The 19,357-nt window shown below is 31.3% G+C and overlaps 2 protein-coding genes across 2 annotated transcripts; both read left to right on the top strand.

The window, feature by feature from the left end:
- On the top strand, positions 1 to 4,551 carry LOC114184268 (basic leucine zipper and W2 domain-containing protein 2-like). Its single transcript, XM_028071559.1, has 8 exons — positions 1 to 146; positions 525 to 548; positions 1,231 to 1,336; positions 1,447 to 1,515; positions 2,005 to 2,498; positions 3,139 to 3,400; positions 3,818 to 4,026; positions 4,136 to 4,551. The coding sequence occupies exons 1-8, from the start codon at positions 142 to 144 to the stop codon at positions 4,200 to 4,202; spliced, it is 1,236 nt and encodes a 411-aa protein (XP_027927360.1). The 5' UTR covers positions 1 to 141; the 3' UTR covers positions 4,203 to 4,551.
- Positions 4,552 to 5,750: 1,199 nt separating this feature from the next.
- On the top strand, positions 5,751 to 9,731 carry LOC114183162 (riboflavin biosynthesis protein PYRR, chloroplastic). Its single transcript, XM_028070075.1, has 9 exons — positions 5,751 to 6,251; positions 6,397 to 6,531; positions 6,801 to 6,900; positions 6,994 to 7,119; positions 7,198 to 7,511; positions 8,162 to 8,281; positions 8,543 to 8,788; positions 8,866 to 8,991; positions 9,258 to 9,731. The coding sequence occupies exons 1-9, from the start codon at positions 5,898 to 5,900 to the stop codon at positions 9,519 to 9,521; spliced, it is 1,785 nt and encodes a 594-aa protein (XP_027925876.1). The 5' UTR covers positions 5,751 to 5,897; the 3' UTR covers positions 9,522 to 9,731.
- Positions 9,732 to 19,357: the final 9,626 nt, after the last annotated feature.

Below are 19,357 nucleotides of genomic sequence, written 5' to 3'. Positions count from 1 at the left end.
AATACAGGCGTGGGAGACCAAACTTAGAGTTCTGTTCTGTCCTGTTTCCTCTTTTCCTCCTTTCTCAATTTCTCTCCGTTCTTCCCAACCAGCACCGAGTCACAGACTCACCGATCTTTCGATCCTCTTTCGTCTTGGTTTATGAGGTATCTATCTTCTTCCTCTTTCTTTTCTTCTTCGTACTTTCTCGTTTCATGTTTCTTGTTTTGCATTTCACCGATCTAAACCACCGCATCGCGATCCCCTTTATCAATTTCTTTCCACGCCTTTTATGGTAAAAATATTAGATCAGCAATCTCTGCTGTTTTTTCATCGCGATTTAACCAGATCCATAGCCTCTTTGCGATTTCCTTTCGGAAAATTGTCTCAATTTACCTTTTCACCCTTTGCCCTAACGCCGTCTGATCTACCCTCACCGATTTGATTTCTTGCTCCTTTTTATTTTATTTAATTATTGTTGTTATTCGCATCTAGATAAGGATCAAAATTATTTCCGTTGCTAATTCTGGTTTATTTTTTTGCAGCTCGAAGGAGAGACCCACTCTTGGGTGAGTTTCGTGTTCTTTTTTTGCTGGACTATCCTGTTTTCTTGGTTTCTTGTTTTCTTGTTTTATGCTTTGTGTTGCATGGATGATATAGGTTATGTTCTTTTTGTTACTGCATGAACTATGTTTATGTAGTATGTAAACTATGCTTATATCACATACCTTGAAGAGAAGGAAAATGATATTAATCTTGTAATATGCAAAATCATTTAATTTTTTGTTTTTTTTTTTGCCTTCTTTTACCTTCCCGACATCCTTAGCACGTAAGTAAAATATTTGCTGAACTAAAAGTGAGAGTTTTATTTATTTATTGTGCTACCTTCACTATCTTTTGAGTTATCTTTCAATTGATTCGGATGCTCTTGCACTGCTAATTTACTCTCTCATGATACTGTTGCACGAAAAGTGAACCATAAAAACCATACAATTTTTTTTATTGCGTAAGATGCTTTCTAACATTTGCGTCTAGCGCGGTCTTGGTTATTATCATCTTAATAAACCGCGGTCTTGGTTATGTAAGTGGTGCTGTGCATATGATATGACTCTGGTATCTACAGTTGATATTCATGTACAATGATATATAGCTAATCCATGTAACACGTATTGTTATTGTGTTATTTTTTTCTTTTCATTTTTGCAAGTCTGTTGGGTTACTTATCCTTTTCTTGTTTATCTCCATCCCCAGTGGCACGCGGATTAAGACCCGCAAACGGAATATTGCAGCGCCCCTGGACCCTGCAGCATTCTCGGATGCAGTGGTCCAGATTTATTTGGATAATGCTGGTGATCTGGTAATGTTATAGGTGCATTTACAGTCTTCATTTGTTGCCTGTCTGCATTGCATACACACTGTCTTGCTTTGATTTATTCATACAACTGATGTGGTAATCTGTGAATGCAGGAACTTATTGCTAAGAGCATTGAATCTTCAGACCTTAACTTCTCAAGATACGGTGACACCTTTTTTGAGGCAAGCTTCCTAAACCAACAGAAAACCTCTGTTCTCTAATTGTCGATTCAGTACCATGCATTCTCTTGAGCGATTTGGAAATCTTTTTACTTTGGATTTTGATTACAATGAATTGGATGCATAATTCGAAGCATTATGGCATTCATTCGTTGATGATATCTGTAACTATCATGGTGTGGCATGTTTAGATACTGTACTTTACGAAAAAGTTCTCATCGTGTGAGCTTACACATAACTGTTATTTTTCATTATTTTTTTCTATGGAAAGGGAGGAGATTTGGGCTTTTGCTGCCACTGTTCCAAGGCACTGTTATCATTAAATCCATGTCCTGATATTTTTATTAAATAATTTTTTGGATATCATACTTACTAGAGCATTAATACAATCATTATATCGTTATAATGTTCTTCATGCATTCTGAATTTTTAGTGCCTGTTGATTTATTTCACATACGAATGTTCTTCACGCTTAATTTTGCATCACTTTAGGTTGTTTTCACTGGGGGTCGTACACAACCTGGAACTACCAAGCCTGATGAAGGGGACCGTCATCCTTACTCCATAATAGAGTGTGAACCTAAGCGTGAAGTCATCCTACCATCTGTAATCTATATACAAAAGATTTTGCGGCGAAGGCCATTTCTCATCAAGAACCTTGAAAATGTCATGCGAAGATTCCTCCAGTCGTTGGAGCTTTTCGAGGAAAATGAGAGGAAGAAGTTGGCAATCTTCACAGCACTTGCATTCTCCCAGAAGCTGTCTGGTCTCCCACCAGAAACTGTTCTCCAACCACTGCTTAAAGATAACCTTGTGGCCAAAGGGCTAGTTCTGTCATTTATGACTGACTTCTTTAAGGAGTATCTGATTGACAACAGCCTTGATGATCTTATTTCAATTCTGAAACGGGGAAAAGTAGAGGATAATCTTTTGGACTTTTTCCCCCCTACAAAAAGATCTAATGAAGCTTTCTCTGAGCATTTCAGGTCTCGTATCTATATAGAAATAACATGCTTTACAATTATTGCTTCTTACATCATTGTGTTACTTGTACAGGCGATTGGATTCTATTCAATTTTACTTTTGGCAGTTCCAACAGCCTTGTTGGTCTCATTTTGTGAAACAACTATTTTTTGCCGAATACTAATGCACTCATTTCAATCTTAGAGTACTGTTTTTGCTGAATATAATAATTTAAAGCTATTGTCTTTGGTATATGACCTTAGTTAAACTTAATCTTAAATATAATGTTAGAAAGACTTGCAACCCTTGGTTGTTATCCCTGGGTTTTGTTAAACATTCAAGCTTTAGCATAGCACATGCTGTATTTTTTCTTTTTGACAAAGAAATGGAGTTGAATATACTGCAAAATGCTAGTGGCCAATTAACAATTTTATCTGAAGTGTGTAGTTGTAGTTTCTGAATCTGCTGAAGCATGTTGTCATGTACAGCTAGTTTTTGTAATCAGTTTAACGATGATTGATTATGTTATTTTCATTCAATTGCCAGTTTTACTGACATTTTAGCTTTGATGTTAAGATAGACTAATAATGCACTGTGTTTTATCATTCCCTAGTATTCTGTTAACTACGATGGAAACTTATATATTTTTGTCAACTTTTTTAGCAAGGAAGGACTGGTGGCCTTGGTGGAATATAATGAAAAGAAAATTTTCGAAGTGAAATTGAAGGAAATGAAGGCTGCTTTAACAACACAGATAACTGAGGAAGCTGATACAGCTGAAGTCATTGAGACCGTGAAGTTGCGGGTTAGGGATGCTAAATTGCCAGACATTGAGGTGGTGCGGGTAGTGTGGGATGTTTTAATGGATGCTGTTCAGTGGTCGGGGAAAAACCAGCAACAGAATGCAAACGCAGCCCTCCGACAGGTTTTCTTTAGACATTTTTCATCTATGCCAATTTTGTATTTGCATGGTTGAGAATTTTCATGTTTGTTCTTTGGGACCCTGTGGACTCATTTATGATAGGGTTTTTAAAATTCTTGTATTATGGCCTTGGTAAACTTAATAGGTTATTCTTATTAGAATCTGTATGTTAGTTATTTACCTCTGTTTTTTAATTTTGAACTTTTTGAGACTCATGTGAACTTTCAATGCCTAGTTTCAAAGAACTGCTGATGAGCCAATGGATTTGTGTGATTACAGGCTAGCTGGGTACTGCTTACACGTTCTTAGGGCTGGATATGGTGTTATCATATAGTTTTAAGAGATGCACAGTTGGATTTGTTTTAATTATATAATTATCTGTGTAAAAGTTGTTGACGACAGCATTCTGTATTGATGAAGGTAAAAACTTGGGCAGAACTGTTGAATACATTCTGTACCAGTGGGAAACTTGAGCTGGAACTGATGTACAAAGTACAAATGCAATGCTATGAGGATGCTAAACTTATGAAGCTGTTCCCTGAGATTGTTAGATCTCTCTATGACCAGGATGTACTGGCTGAAGATACAATTCTTCATTGGTTCCGAAAAGGAACAAACCCCAAGGGCAGGTATGCAATTTTTCCGAGGACACGTATCCTGTTAAGATAGTAATTTATTGGTTCCTCCTTATGATGTATGTAAATTTTCCTTATTAGTGGTTATTTGGAACTTGTACAGGCAAACCTTTGTGAAGGCGCTGGAACCCTTTGTTATTTGGCTGGAGGAGGCTGAAGAGGAGGAGTAAGTGTTGTGTGGAGGTTCGGGGCTGAAGATATTACCTTGTCTTCAGCTCTTGTACCATTAACTAAGATATTAGCACGTATTGCCCCAAGCTCGATTCTTCGTAGTAGTACTGTTAATTTTATTTATGTTTTGTGTTTGACTATGCTTCGTTGTACCCTTGGGGACATATCACTGTGCTTGCGCCACTCTGATATGTTGTTATACGGGTGCATTACTGTATCTGGAGTGGTCGTTTCAATAATGGGTGTACTGTCCCTCTTAACTTATCGTTTCATCAAATCATTAATGCAGCCGTTGGACGTTTGCTTACCTTTAATTCAATGCGAATGTGATAATGTTTTAATGTTTAATGACACTTAACTTTATGTTTTAATGTCTTGGCCATCTATTTTTTCCCGTTATTTTTTAAGTTGAAGTTTTTCATCAACTAGTATTGATTAAGGATAAGTAGACGCAAATAGTTTTAGATTTAAGTAATTTGTTTACAAGTTATTCCACGCCTATTTTCGGAAGTTATTTTCCTCCATTTGTATTAGAATTATTAAGCTTCTTAGTTTTGAAAATTCTTTTGTAATTGTGCTTGGCGCAATTTTTGGGTGATTATAGATGAAAAATGACAGAATCAATTGACACAGATCGTGTTTGCAGATTCCGATCGGTAATAACTCGGGCAGAGGAGGAAAACATATAATTTAAACCCTGTCAAAATGGATAGGTAAAAAGGTAATTGGAATGTATTTCACCACGCAAAAACAGTTTCAATTTTGAGTTTCATGTGATGAATCTAATGGAATAATGGATTTTATTTTAAAGCCCCATATCAAAACAGAGATTTATTTAGGCCGAATTCATTTAAGATTAATATATCATAGATATGCTGCAAAAGTTTTATTGTTTTTAAGAGAATAAGAGTGTACCGACATATGATTTTTTTAGGAATTTCAAAAAAATTATATTATTTATAATAATATATAAAAGAGATTTCTCTTTTCATTTTTCAAAATACTGATTTTACTCTTTAAATATAATAATTTATTAAATTTTAAAAATTTGACCATTATTTTTACAAATTTTTTATAAAATCAAATATCTCTGCTTATTCTTTTCTTCTTTATTTATCAATATTATTCTTTTATCTGTTCTGATATATTTCACTTTATTTTTAAAATATATAATTTTAATATATATTAATATTATAATATTATCACCTACTAATATAATATTATGCATATTTAAAAAATCTGTGTAAGTGACTGGTAATAAATTTATATTTTACAAGTTTTAATTTTTTATGGATTTTGTTATATTAAATGAACAGTGGATCTTTTAAATATCTAAACAATAAGAAGTTACAAATGAGTGACGATCTTAGAAAAGTAAAAATAATGTAAAAGAATTAATCGATCATAGTTTCACGTACTTATAAGTAGCAGTTGTCCGAATTTCTAACTATCAGGATCTATTTATTGTTAAGTGAATTAGGAATAATAATAATAATAATAATAATAATAATAATAATAAAGAGGTGAAAAAGGTAGAGGATGGAGGTTCCAAATGCATGGTGTTGATAGGTTGTAATGTGATTTGGGTTGGAGGGCATAGCGGTTAACAGGATCCAAACACAAACATCATTTCCATCCGCATGTTGGTCACCGAAGTCTAAAGCTAAGCAAACGAAACAACTCAGTGTTGAAAAATGGCGCTGTCGTGTCTCACTCTCACCGTAAACCCATCTTCAGTGATCTGGAAATGCAAAGCGTCCCTTCCCACCGCACCACACGCGCTCGATGCTACCTACATCCGACGCGCCGCCCACCTCGCCGACAAATCCGCCGGCTTCACTTCCCCCCACCCCAATTTTGGCTGCGTCATCCTCTCACCCGCGGGCCACGTCGCCGGCGAGGGCTACCTCTACGCTCAGGGTACCGCAGCCGCGGAGGTCCAGGCCATCGACGCCGCCGGTGAACGCTGCCGAGGCGCCACGGCATACCTGAACATGGAGCCCGGCGACTGCCACGGCGACCACAGTGCCGTGTCTGCTCTGTTCCAGGTTCTTCTTTGCCTTTCTTCTCTTTGTTACCGAACCCGCATGTGTGTCTTATATTGTTGTTGCTCACGAATACGATGTTGTCTGGGCTCTAGTTTGTGTTTTGTAGTTGATAAATGATCCTACCCTGTCTGTGAAACCAAACTAGGGAGGGGTCAAAAGAGTTGTGATTGGAATGAGGCATCCCCTGCAACATCTCCGTGGCAATGCTGTGCGTGCACTCAGAAATCAAGGACTGCATGTTGATGTTCTTGGAGAGGATCTCACTGGTAATCTCGTTGAGGTGTGTCCATGCTTCAATATCTTGTGCTTTTTGTTTCAATCTAACAATAAAAGTAACATAGCTCGACCAAGTGTCTTAATCAACTGACATGCAACCGCGTAAAAATATTGGAAGGAGAGTTTTTGTTGCACATAATAGTCTTATTCTTCTGATCTAACAGGAGGACATCTTGTGAAGAATATTATGTAATGTTTAGGTTTTTTTGATAGACTAGTGTGGTCGATTGATTTTCTTTTTGTCATGCATGCATTGTTTTGTTTCATTTGCAGGATGCACAGAAAGAGTGTCTTCTTGTCAATGCACCTTTGATTTGTAGAGCTGCTTCGCGTGTTCCCTTTTCTGTTCTCAAGTATGCCATGACCCTTGATGGTGAGATTGATTTGCCCTTACTTGGAAGAAGTAAGTCAAACAATGATGTTTGTATTTGTCTGGTTAATTTTTACTCTCCTTTTGGTGCTGCAGGAAAAATTGCAGCTAGCAGTGGCCATGCGTCATGGATAAGCAGCAAGCAGTCTAGAAATCTGGTGTTTGAGCTACGGGGTAGAAGTGATGCTGTTATTGTGGGAGGAAATACCGTTCGAAGGGACAGTGGGTATCATTGTTATTGTCTTCAAATTTCTCTGAATTTGACTTTTTCATAGCTTACCTCCTTTGAAACTCAATCAGATCCAAGACTAACAGCCAGACATGGAGGAGGGCATATGCCAATGCGCATTGTGATGAGCCAGACTCTTGATCTTCCAGAGGAAGCAAACCTGTGGGACATGTCTGAGGTTTCTACCATAGTTGTAACACAAAGGGGTGCAAGGAGGAGTTTCCAGAAGCTGCTTGCATCTAAAGGAGTTGAGGTTGTGGAGTTTGACATATTAACTCCCCGAGAAGTTATGGAGTATTTCCATGATCGTGGTTATCTTTCAATTTTATGGGAATGTGGAGGAACATTGGCTGCTTCGGCTATTTCATCTGGAGTAATTCACAAGGTGTTGTTCATGCTTTCATTTTCTTTTTCTTTGGAAAAAAATTTAAGTTCTACTTATTAGCATAGTTAGGATACTTTTCAATGGTTACAACTTATTTTCTGCCATATAGTAGATTATAGGCTAAAAATTGATAGGCAAAAGAAGGGTTACACACAATCTTTTGGGATAGTCAAGAGACGTTCACTGAATGCTTTCCTATGTTTTGATCATCGACCCAGATGATCAGTAATACCATATTTCTTGGCCTTTTGAGAGTGGGAAGTGCGTAACTATTGAGCTAAAGTAATTTTCTATATGCTTAACTTGATCATGATAGTTACTTGTTTTTCTTGCAACTGACAAAATAAAAAATAAAATTCTATTAGAATTAAAAGTACAGACAAGAATGAAAAAAATCTTTGATATGGGATGACCCCCCTTCATTTCTGTCTAAATTTTCTCGTTCTGTGTTGTACTTCTACACAGTCATTGTTTTGTTTCTGCAAGGGGGTTTCGATTACGAGTATTCTGCTACCTTTACCAAATATTCTATTGGTTTAGATGAATGCACTTATCGCAAATTCCAATTAGAATTTATTTGATGTAGTTAGCTTATCGTGCTTTGATTATTTTTATGATATGTCGGATGCTGTGATCTTTATGCTCTTCAGGTTTATGCTTTTGTTGCTCCTAAAATTATTGGTGGAAAGAATGCTCCATCTCCTGTGGGAGATCTTGGGATGGTTGAGATGACACAGGCTTTAAATCTAATTGATGTTTGCTACGAGCAGGTTAGTAGGAATCCGTTTGTCTTTCCCTTGTAAGTACTGGGTTTTGTCACCCTTTCAGAAGATACATGCTTTGGTCTATGGTTTACTGCGAATCTTTTTTTTTTTTTTATATATATATGTAAGGAAAACGTTGTGATATCTCTAGCATTGGATATTTTAGACGAAGTAATTTCCCAACCGAGTTGCCTTGGTCTTGATATTTAATGTATAATGTCTTTACATTTCTTTGACTAGGTTGTTTTACCGGATACTGTAATGCAGGTTGGACCCGACATGCTTATTAGTGGATTTCTTCAGCCCTTACCAGACGTGATACCGGTAATCCCGTCACGTGATGAAACTTTTGTTGTTGATCCTACTGTCTCACCATATGAGTCAAGTATCATATTTTTCTACAAAACATGGGATCTTTACGGTGCATTGTCAAATTTCTCTCCTCATCCCATTCAAATACGTGATGAAAACGGTGACTCTGTGACTTGGTTGAGTGTTGAGCATTACTACCAGGTACTTGATTTTTTTTATTAGTTCTGTTTTCCTTTGCTGTTTTGTTGTAATTCTTATACATATAATTCAATGCGTAGGCTCACAAGTTTGTTGGGGTGGATGATCCTATAGCTCAAGATTGTGTTGAAAGGATTAAATCTGCAAAAAGTCCAGAAGAAGCTGCAAGAATTGGACGGTCAATGCAAAAGCAGAAACCTGATCTGGTATCATCGTCTGTGGTTTTCAAGTTTTCCTCAAACTCTTGTCGGATCTTGACCTACTAGCTCATGGATTTGATTGACAACAATATTTCCTTTATGGATTATGTCACTAATCTATTCTAAATTTAAATTGAATTTCTGACCAGTCAGTCCTAGAACTATGATATACATTAACTAATGTCACTATGTCCAAATCATGTATCCTGATTTGGTTCCTTTCCCTTTTCATTGTAAGAGCACTGAACCTTTCTTTTTCATTGGGCACACAGATAAGATCTGACTGGGAGAACATAAAGATCGATGTCATGTACGAGGCACTGAAGTGCAAGTTCTCAACCTACCCTCATTTGAAAACATTGCTGCTATCCACTGCTGGTTCTGTTCTAGTTGAGGCTTCACCACATGATCTGTTCTGGGGTGGAGGGCGAGATGGAGAAGGCTTAAATTATCTTGGCAGATTGTTGATGAAATTGAGATCAGAGTTTCTTGGGGAGTCTTCATCATCAAGTGAGACCTCTAGTTTAACTGTATAGTATTTTCAAAGAGAAGAGTAACACTATTTGATATATAACTACAAAACTGTTTGTCGTGTCACACCTTGTTAGTTTATTGATCAAGCCTTCTGTTTTTCTTAAGAGGGACTTTCATCCAAGTCTTCAACAATGTCATATGTTGTTTTTTTTCTCTTTTTCTGGCGTTTTCCATTTTGACTTGTCTCCTTAATTACACTTTTCTTACTAATCTATTTCTCAAGTTTGGTCTCTTGTTTTTTTCCTCTGAAATCAGGTGTCTTCATTTCTTTTATGTGAATGTACACCACAGATTTTTCATATTTTGGTATTTTCAGTAAATATTGAATGCCAAATTAAAAAATGGGTAAATCAAATTCTAAAAGTACAAGTAGCAGATAGACCATATACTTTGTTTGGATTGGAGTTGAACTGGAAAGGGAAAGAAAGAAGAAAGGTGAAGTTTTTATTTTATTTTAATATTCTGCTTTTATGGGGATCACCCAATCCAAACATAGTGAAAAAGTATTATTAAACGACTTTTGGGTTTGAAGAAAATGTCTGCAATTATATATGTGGATTATGATTGGTATTATTGGCAGCATGAGGAGGCCCTAAATGGGTCATCATGATACTGTTGAATAAAATATTGGGCAAGTGATAGGAACATGACTTGCAAGATTTTCAACCCTCTAAATAATGTTGTGAGTGTTGCCAACAATGAAAAGAACACAATTGAAGTAAACTGATTGAGAGCCATAGAACATAGTTGTTCTTTATGATGAGGGATAGATAGAGTGACGACATTTGAGAAAGGGTAAAAAGCTTGTATTTGTCAGAGGTTGAAGTGGGAGTCCTAACTCCCAGGGTCACGGGAAGTGTCATTGATTGATGTGAATGTTTACTCAATCATGGCAGTGACGGGTCTAAGTAGCAACCACTACTTCCTACATTTATTATCTCAATCAATGACTCAAACCAATTCCAATCATAAAACCCTAACTGTCCCCTTGTGTTTAAGTAGGACTAGGATCTAACTTTTCAAGCCTATAGCAGCTGCAAATTCGGCTTCTCAGATATTGAATTTTCAATCTATTTTTGTTCAGATAAAATCTATTCGAAATTTAGTTTCTTGGATCGAGTTTTAAAGTGGATTTAACAACCCAAACAACGTTATATTCTGATTTGTAATCGCGAAATGTTCTCTGGTCAATTTCTGATGGAGACAAGTGAAAAAAATATATCAAAACTTCAATAGAATTGGGCTTTTCAGAAAGTGAATTTTAGGTGGGTTTCATTATTGATGATGAAAAGAAAAAGTTGAAATATAATAGTATATGCTTATATCTTAAGAGAAAGTTTTTTATTTTAAGCGTGTAGAATTGAGAAGACTTGGTATGCAACACGTTTAAAACAAAATGTTGTACCTTCTCCTTTCTCCTTTCTTTATCTTTGTGGGAATGAGCCAAGTTTCTATGCTTTCCCTTCTCATTTGCACTCAGATCCTTCCCTCACATTTTACGTCATCTTTAAATAATATAATCATTCAGTGCTGCTTAAGAATTCAATAACTTTCAATACATTTCACACACCATGTCACGTGGTTAAGAAATTCTCTCTCTCCTTAGGATTAAAGGTTTATTAGAGATAGATTTCATATATATATATATATATATATATATATATATATATATATATGTAGCCACTGCCCAGCCGTGAATATTTATTTTAAAATTAGAAAAGAAATTGTGCCTTTTGACAGAGATAAATACAATTTTCCTAAAATAACAAGTTTTATTATTATTTGTATCCAGCGATACACAATAGAAAAATAAAAGAGGATAGGAACAGTGCATTAAAATGACCATTTAAAATGTTTCCAATTAAACCTAATAAAATATTTGTGGGTGGGAACGTATTAAATCCATTGTTTTATTACTACTATTGAGTAATTATTGAAGTCTTATTGGTGATGTAGTTAACTTTGAAATTAATCAAAACGTTAATACAACTTTTTTGAACTTTTGACTGAATCATTTTAAAAATATGGTTCTACAGAAAAATAAGTTTTACTTTTCATTGGTTACGCTACACTCTTGGGTAAGTTATTCTAAGTTTTCACCATCGAATAAGTTTTCCACCACGAGAAAAAAGCACTTTTATTTTTTTATAAAAGTGCTTCTTTTCATTACCTTATGTATGAAGTGCATTCTTGATGGTGTAGATATTCTTTATAATAAAATAATTATTCAATTTAGAACAACTAATCTCACCTAACTCCAACCATACTTTTTTTAAAGAAGTCAATTCATCATTTGTCAAAAGCCAGACAAAGTTAATTGTTTGGTTCAAGATTTTTGTGAAATTATTTGTAAAGAAAAAGTAAAGGTGTTGTTTGTTTCTTTTAGTTGGTATATTTTTGTCAATTATAATTTATAATTTGTATTTTTTAAATTTTGCAAAAATGTTATATGTATTGATAATATATATATATATATATATATATATATATATATATATATATATATATATATATATATATATATATATATATATATATATATATATATATATATATATATAATACGAAAGTTTCTTTCAGCATGATAAGATAGCAATCCTAATTGCTATCAATCAAATAAATAAATAGACTGTGTAAAAAGAATATGTATAATTTTTTCTTGCCTAAATCAACATCAGGTGATAAACCAGATAAAACATTTTTTTTTTCAAAATAAGTGGTTTTCATAACTATACTGTTCGTAGAGTGATGAAAAATTAGTTTAAGCTTTATATGCCTAATTTATAACTTTTGTAGATATTATTGAAAGAACCGTGTAAGTGCATAAGTTATTTTTTATTAGTATTATTAATATTATTACTTAAAATTTAGCATTTGCTTCCCGGTTAATATTAAGCTATTTACTTTACATTATTGCAATTTCTATTTTTTTTAAATAACTATTTGATTTCCAAAGAAAAAATGAAAAAGGGTTCAAAATTAACTAAAATCTCAAACTATAATTATCTAAACACGCGCTTTCATCTACAAATAAACAAATATCTCTAATTAAATAAGTTGATGGCTTCAAACTAAGTTGTACAAAGAAAAGAATAGTTGGTTTTCAACTAATAAGTTTACTTTTTTTTTTTGAAAAACAACTTTTGAATGTTTGGCTAGCTTTTGTCTGATCCATTAACTACTTTTCTTAAATAAAATCACTATTAGTAAATTCTATAAATGATTGTTAATTTTTAAAGACTGTGTAATAAATTTAAAAGAGAATAATTAAATTAAATTAAGAATTGGTGACTTGTAGAAGTGAAGGCTATACACGCGAAGCGTTGATCGTGTATCACGCTGAGTGTTTGTTTGTGATTGTATGCTTGAGGTGGTTGGTGAGATAGGTATTATTTTTTCTTTGGGATTTCATATTTTTTGGGGTTGTTTATATTATCAAGATCACGAACAATCATTTTTCTCTAACTACTTTTCAAATGTATGGGCACAAAGACGTACATTTTCACATGTCCTTAATAATGTGTGTGATATTTCTTTGTTCCAATTACCTTATCCTTGTATAAAGAGATATATGGTCTATGTGCAGATTTATGAAGATGTTTATCTTGCTGGTTTGGAGGAGTGTAAAAGTCATTTACATATGCGTATTTTACTAATAAAAGGGGATAAATTGCTTGCACGTTTAGATCTTGTACAAAAATTTGATGTGGCTAAGAAACATTTGGGTCAATGGAAGGCAATTCCACTTAACAAAGGGTTTTATGATTTTGCTATTTCATATTTAGAAGATATGCATAAGGTTTTGGCATTTGGAACTTGGAATTTATCTTCTAACATTCTTTGTGTTTTTTCTTAGAGAAAATATTTTGTCACAACTTCCAAGAGACGAAAACTGAATGTTAGGTTCGTATTTATGTCCTTCTTTTAGAGTATTGGCAGCCAGAAACAATTTTCTCAATCACATGTGAAATTGGTACACATTTATCTTTAGATGATTATACCAAGAATAAGTCTCGAGGTTTATTGCACGTGTCTTGATTGATGTTGATTTGTTATCTGATTTGCCTAATCAAATTGTAGTGAAAAGGTTAAAATTTGTTGATGTGGAGTTTGAGAAAGTGTCTCCATTTTGTTCAAATTGTAAAATGATTGGTCATTATCCATCTAATTATAGACGATTACAACAAAATGCCAATGTTGTTTCTAGTGGGGGGAAAATAGTTGCCGCAAAAATACAACAACATTATCATCCAAAGGTGATTGGTGCACAAGATGGGACTAAGGGCTCTTTAGTTCAAGTGGTAGAGCTTGTGGTGGAGCCTATGGTGAAGCCCGTAATTCAGTCTTTTATGGTGTAACTTGTTGCTCAGTCACAACTTGAGTTAGTCGTGGATAATCATGATAATATTTGTGTTATGAATGAATCTTATCTTGTTAACAATCTAGATGGTTGTGTGCAAGTGAAATTTTATTCTTTAACTGGTGTGCTTTCTTTGGAGGATGTCAATTCTATTGTGAATAACTTGTAAGGTTTACAATAATTAAATTCAACTCATAGTAGTTCAATGATAGTTCTTAATCCTTTGACATTTAAGGAGGCTCATTTTTCAGAGAAATTGAAAATAACTTTTAAATGGGATAATATTCTTAATGAGAATGAAGATTATAATACCGAAGAGGATGAGCCGATTCAAAATATAAGGAAACCTAGTAAGGATAGATTAAAGAAAGTTAATACTATATCCTCCAAAGCAAAAAACTCTATAAATTAAAAGCGTTTTTTGGAATGTGAGAAGATTGTCTAATGATAAATTTGTTAATATGGCGAGGAATGTGTCTTTTTCTTTGTATTCATAAATCATGGGTTTTTTCTCATAATGAGTATTCTTTTGACTATGTGTACCATGTAATTTTATCATGAGTTTGATGTAGTCCTTTTATTTATTTTTTTTAAATAAAATCTTTATGTAATGATAGTTATACCTAACATGGGCTTATTTAAAATTAAATTAAATATGTATTGATTATTTTATTATTTAAAAATAATAAAGATTACATAGATTTATTTAAAGTATGTTATCTTTTTAAAATATAAAATATTTGATTTCTCTTCAAACTTTTAAAGTTGTTTTTAAGAAAATTAAAATCATGAAAGACTCATAAAATCGCAAATTAAGAAATCATAACAAGAATAGTAGATTACTTCTTACAAAAGTATGTTATATATATATATATATATATATATATATATATATATATATATATATATATATATATATATATATATTATTGTGAGATTTATTTAAGATTTATTAAGTTAACAAGGTGAATGGTTTAACACAAAACTCCTTTACATTTTAATTGAGTTTAGATTTTGTTTTACTTGAAACCATATTCACTAAGAAACCGAATAAGTCCTCTAACGACAAAAAAAAGAGAGTGAAGTTTAATTGCATTAATTTTTAATTGTATGGTGTTGTGGTAGATAACACACAACAAGTTGAATTTTTAATCATATTAACTTTTAGTTAGGTTTATGTCTTATTTGAAATGAATTCATTCAATAAAAAAAAGGTGAACATGTGGTATAATGAACAATTTAGAAGAAATGACAATCCACATGATTTTACGATTTAGTTCAAGAATCCTAATAATTTCTTTGTATGAAGATGATGCATAGGATCTCAATTGAAAATATTGTGTAAAACCGTTGGATTTTACGATATTATGAGTTAAATCACAACTTTAACTAAAATGATTGTTTCTTTTATATTCTTTTATTTTTATTGGAGTACGTGAATATCAAAGTAACAAAATATAAGACAATATTTTGGTTTTGAATAGATATGGTTATCCCATTTTCTTTGGTTAGGTGTATAGATGATACTTGTATGTGATATTTAAATTGAATAAATAATGAATGTTACTTCTCATTTATTTTCTCTTAATATACTTTTTTTTTTCACCAAAAACTGATATAAATTTGTCGACAGATTAACCAACAAAAACATATCGTTACTAATTGAAATTATAAGTTATCAACAAAAATATCCATGAATAATACAAAATTATAATTTATCAACAAAACCTTGCCAACAGTTTCTACCAACAACCGATGAAAACATCTGTCAATAAGTTAAATTATAAAATCTGTCAAAAAATCTGTTGAAAAATTTAAGTTTACCGAGAAGGAGGGGAATCGTTACATATCAACCCTTAAAGGATTTGCTTTTAAGAATATACGAAGATAATTTGAAATGTGACTAAATACATGCAATTGTGACCATATTTTCATAATTTCCCTGTCCAACGAACACATCCATTCATGCCTTTAATGAGTGGTTATGAAACCTGATATATAATAAGACACAAACATACATATTATATTATTTTGGAGACACCAAAAACAACATAAGATACCATTATCTTCCCTTCACATGCTCATTGTCACATAAGTCCATTTCAATGCAATGTTTCATGCTTTGCAAACTATCACACAATAATTCAACATACTATTCTAAACTAACCCTCAAATTACTCACTATTATTATTATTATTATTATTATTATTATTATTATTATTATTATTATTATTATTATAACCTAACTTTTATTTAATCTTCTAATTACATCTATTATCTAACTCAAAATGAAATATATTGCTGTAACCAATTGCAGAAAAACATCCAATCAAACAGCTGTTGGGATCCTTCCATATATCTGCATTTATTTTTTAGACATCAAATATATTTAATATTCAAAACTATGGTACAATTCCAATTTAATATGACAGTATATACTTCGATTTTATCTGATTTTTTTTTATAATAGCCAGTGATTTTTTTTCGAAACTTCTTATTAATATATTAAACTTATAAAAATTGATATAATTTAATTGATGCTTCATCATTAAAAGAAATAATACTATGCGTGGTTCACGTTTTGAATGTCAGAATCAATGTGGCCATGGTTGATAGAGATATTGGGACCCTGATGCATCATCCTTCTATATTCACTAATAATGGTGCCAGTTGCAAATTACTGTATAAAATATGTTAAATGTTAACGATTATAGTTAAACCTAAAATTTCTTATTTATTTTTTACATTCTTTATTTACTAGGTACTTATAATATAACATCCACATCCACATATTATTTGCTAAAAATTATATTTTACATAATTTTGATAGAATATAATAATTTACAATTTAGTTAGTAGTGAAAACAATTTTTTATAATAATTTAAAGATAAAAAATATATTTAAGTTTTAATTTTTATGTGACAGAATTTGAATGATAAATACAGTCAAATAATTAATTAAATAATAATAATAAATTATTTAAAGTTAACAATGTCCTTTCTTTTCTCGTTAGACGGTGATTCAGTACTACGTAATAAATGACAGAAGTTAATGATATGTCATTAGTTAAGGAATTAATATTATCGTAATATAAAATATATTGAATAGCACTTTTACTTAGCTTTGAAGTAGAATATATGCACACAAAAAAAATTAACAAAAAAAATTATGAAGAGAATTTTTTAAAGAACATGTGTTTGTACTTAAAACACGTCAAATCACTTTCTTCCTGCAACGATGTTAAGCTTCTCTTTTTCTCCTTATTTGTACATTAAATTGTTTTAACTATGTTTCTGTATTAATATACTATTTTTTCATCTCAATTTCAAAATTAAATTTCAGTGTATTTTTTAATTATAAATTATAACATAATCCGAAATATTTGCTAAAAAATTAAATATTTAAAACATTTATACTGTAAATTTTATTTATAATGTAACTTATATATTGTTGAAACATATTTACTTAATATAAATATTAATTTTTATACAAAATATTCATAATCTTAAAATAGCCATAAACAACTTAGAAAGTTAAATGTTATCTTTGTAGTGTGAAAAAACAGTATTATAAGAATATTGAAACATATTTGAGGAAGGTGAGAGGGCGATGTTATGTCCCAAACTACTCCACCAACCTACTTTGAATGATATTCAGAGATTTGAAAACCTATAATTAATTGAAACAGTTGTTATGTTAAAGACAGGAAAGAAACCGTCGTATGTTATTGTTACCCTCTATATATTATTTTATATTATTTTAAAAAAGGCAAGTAAAATTAAAAACATAATATTAAAATCTGAGAAAATAAAATATTATAATAAAAAATAGAATTGAATATGTTTTTTCATTTCAAATCATTATAAAATATAATTTATTATCCCTAAACTAAGTCAATAAATAGTTAATTTTCTGAAAAGTAAATTTTAAATTTATCTTAATTTTATAAAATAAACTTATAAGACAACATCTAAATTGAACTTTAAATATAACTGACTTAAATATGTTCAAGTCTGAAATTTGGAATTAGTCCTTATTCAGAATTGTTGATCAATTTAGTCTTTATCTTTAAAAATGTGCATGAATTTAGTTATTTTAACCAAATTTGTTAAGTTTGTATAACGTTTCAAGCGTATTTCATGATAATATTTGAATTGTTTATACTGTTTGACACATTTTCGCTTTCGCTTCTATTAACCAAATATAATCATAAAATGAGTTTAAAATGTCAAATAAACTTAACAAAATTTAATAAGAAAGACTAACTCTATACATTTCTAAAGATGAAAAACTAAATTAGTATAAAATTTTAAAGATAAAATAATTTCAAAAATATATAATCATTTATATATTTTTAATTAATTTTATTTTGAATCGATACAAAACTTACATCGTATCTATGTAATACGAAAGTAATGTAAAATATCATTTTAACAAAAAATAGTTGAAATGGTTCTTATGTATCAAAAGAGTTTTACAATTAACTATAACATTACCTCCACATGTTATTCTTTGAAAATAATGTTCAACATGAAAAACAAAATGAAAAACGTCATAATCTAATTGAAGAAAAATATAATTTTTTATAATATATTAAGATGAAAAACATATTTAAATTTAAAACAATGTAAGAAATTGAATATATATTAAAAATTTATCTGAATAAATAATATGAAATGTGTATGTTGAGTTTTGTTGGTGGTTTGATTTTATTTAAAGTCACATCCATGGCTGCTTCCTTTCTTTTATTTATATTTAATGTTTGTGAGTAAGGGTAGAGTGCAGACAGGGATGGTGATTTAAAAACTCACCCACATTCCACATACTACAATTCAAATCATAAAGTATACAAATTTAAAATATGAAATAAAAAGGAACCAAAACTTTGACCAATAAATTTTGTCAAAATTATTTTATAAAAGAGAAGAGAATTAGTCAATAATAAAAGTATGATGTGTACAAATACAAAAGTTCATACATCAGTTACAATCTCAATATCATGAACATGATTGGTCTCTGTTAGAATATATTGAAAGAAGAAAAAAGTTTAGACAAATGTTGTAATGAATCAAATTGTCAATGAAAATTAAAATAAGATATGGTTACTGAATTAACTAACAATTATTTAAAGATAAGGATTGAGAACAAATGTATTAAATAAAAACAGTATTCTTTACTATTTAAAACATTTAAAGTATTTATTATAAAGTGTTAATATGTCATTATATTTTCCTAATTATTAATTTGTTTATGAGTAGCGTTTAGCGAAACTCTTGTTCAATTAGTAAAACTAATAATCCTAGGAATTGTGTTTTTTTGTCTTTTATTATTATTATTATTACAAATTTGTATTTTTTTAAATTTTATTCTTCATTTAAAGTTTGTTCATTTTTAACACAAGCCTGGTTCGAAACATTTATCAGTTTTGGTAGTTATTACTCCCTAAAAAAACTTAATTTTTGTGCTTGCTTCATACG

This window comes from Vigna unguiculata, chromosome 5 (assembly GCF_004118075.2).
Source record: "Vigna unguiculata cultivar IT97K-499-35 chromosome 5, ASM411807v1, whole genome shotgun sequence".
Taxonomy (NCBI): domain Eukaryota; kingdom Viridiplantae; phylum Streptophyta; class Magnoliopsida; order Fabales; family Fabaceae; genus Vigna; species Vigna unguiculata.
This window is presented reverse-complemented; position numbering and strand designations above follow the sequence as displayed.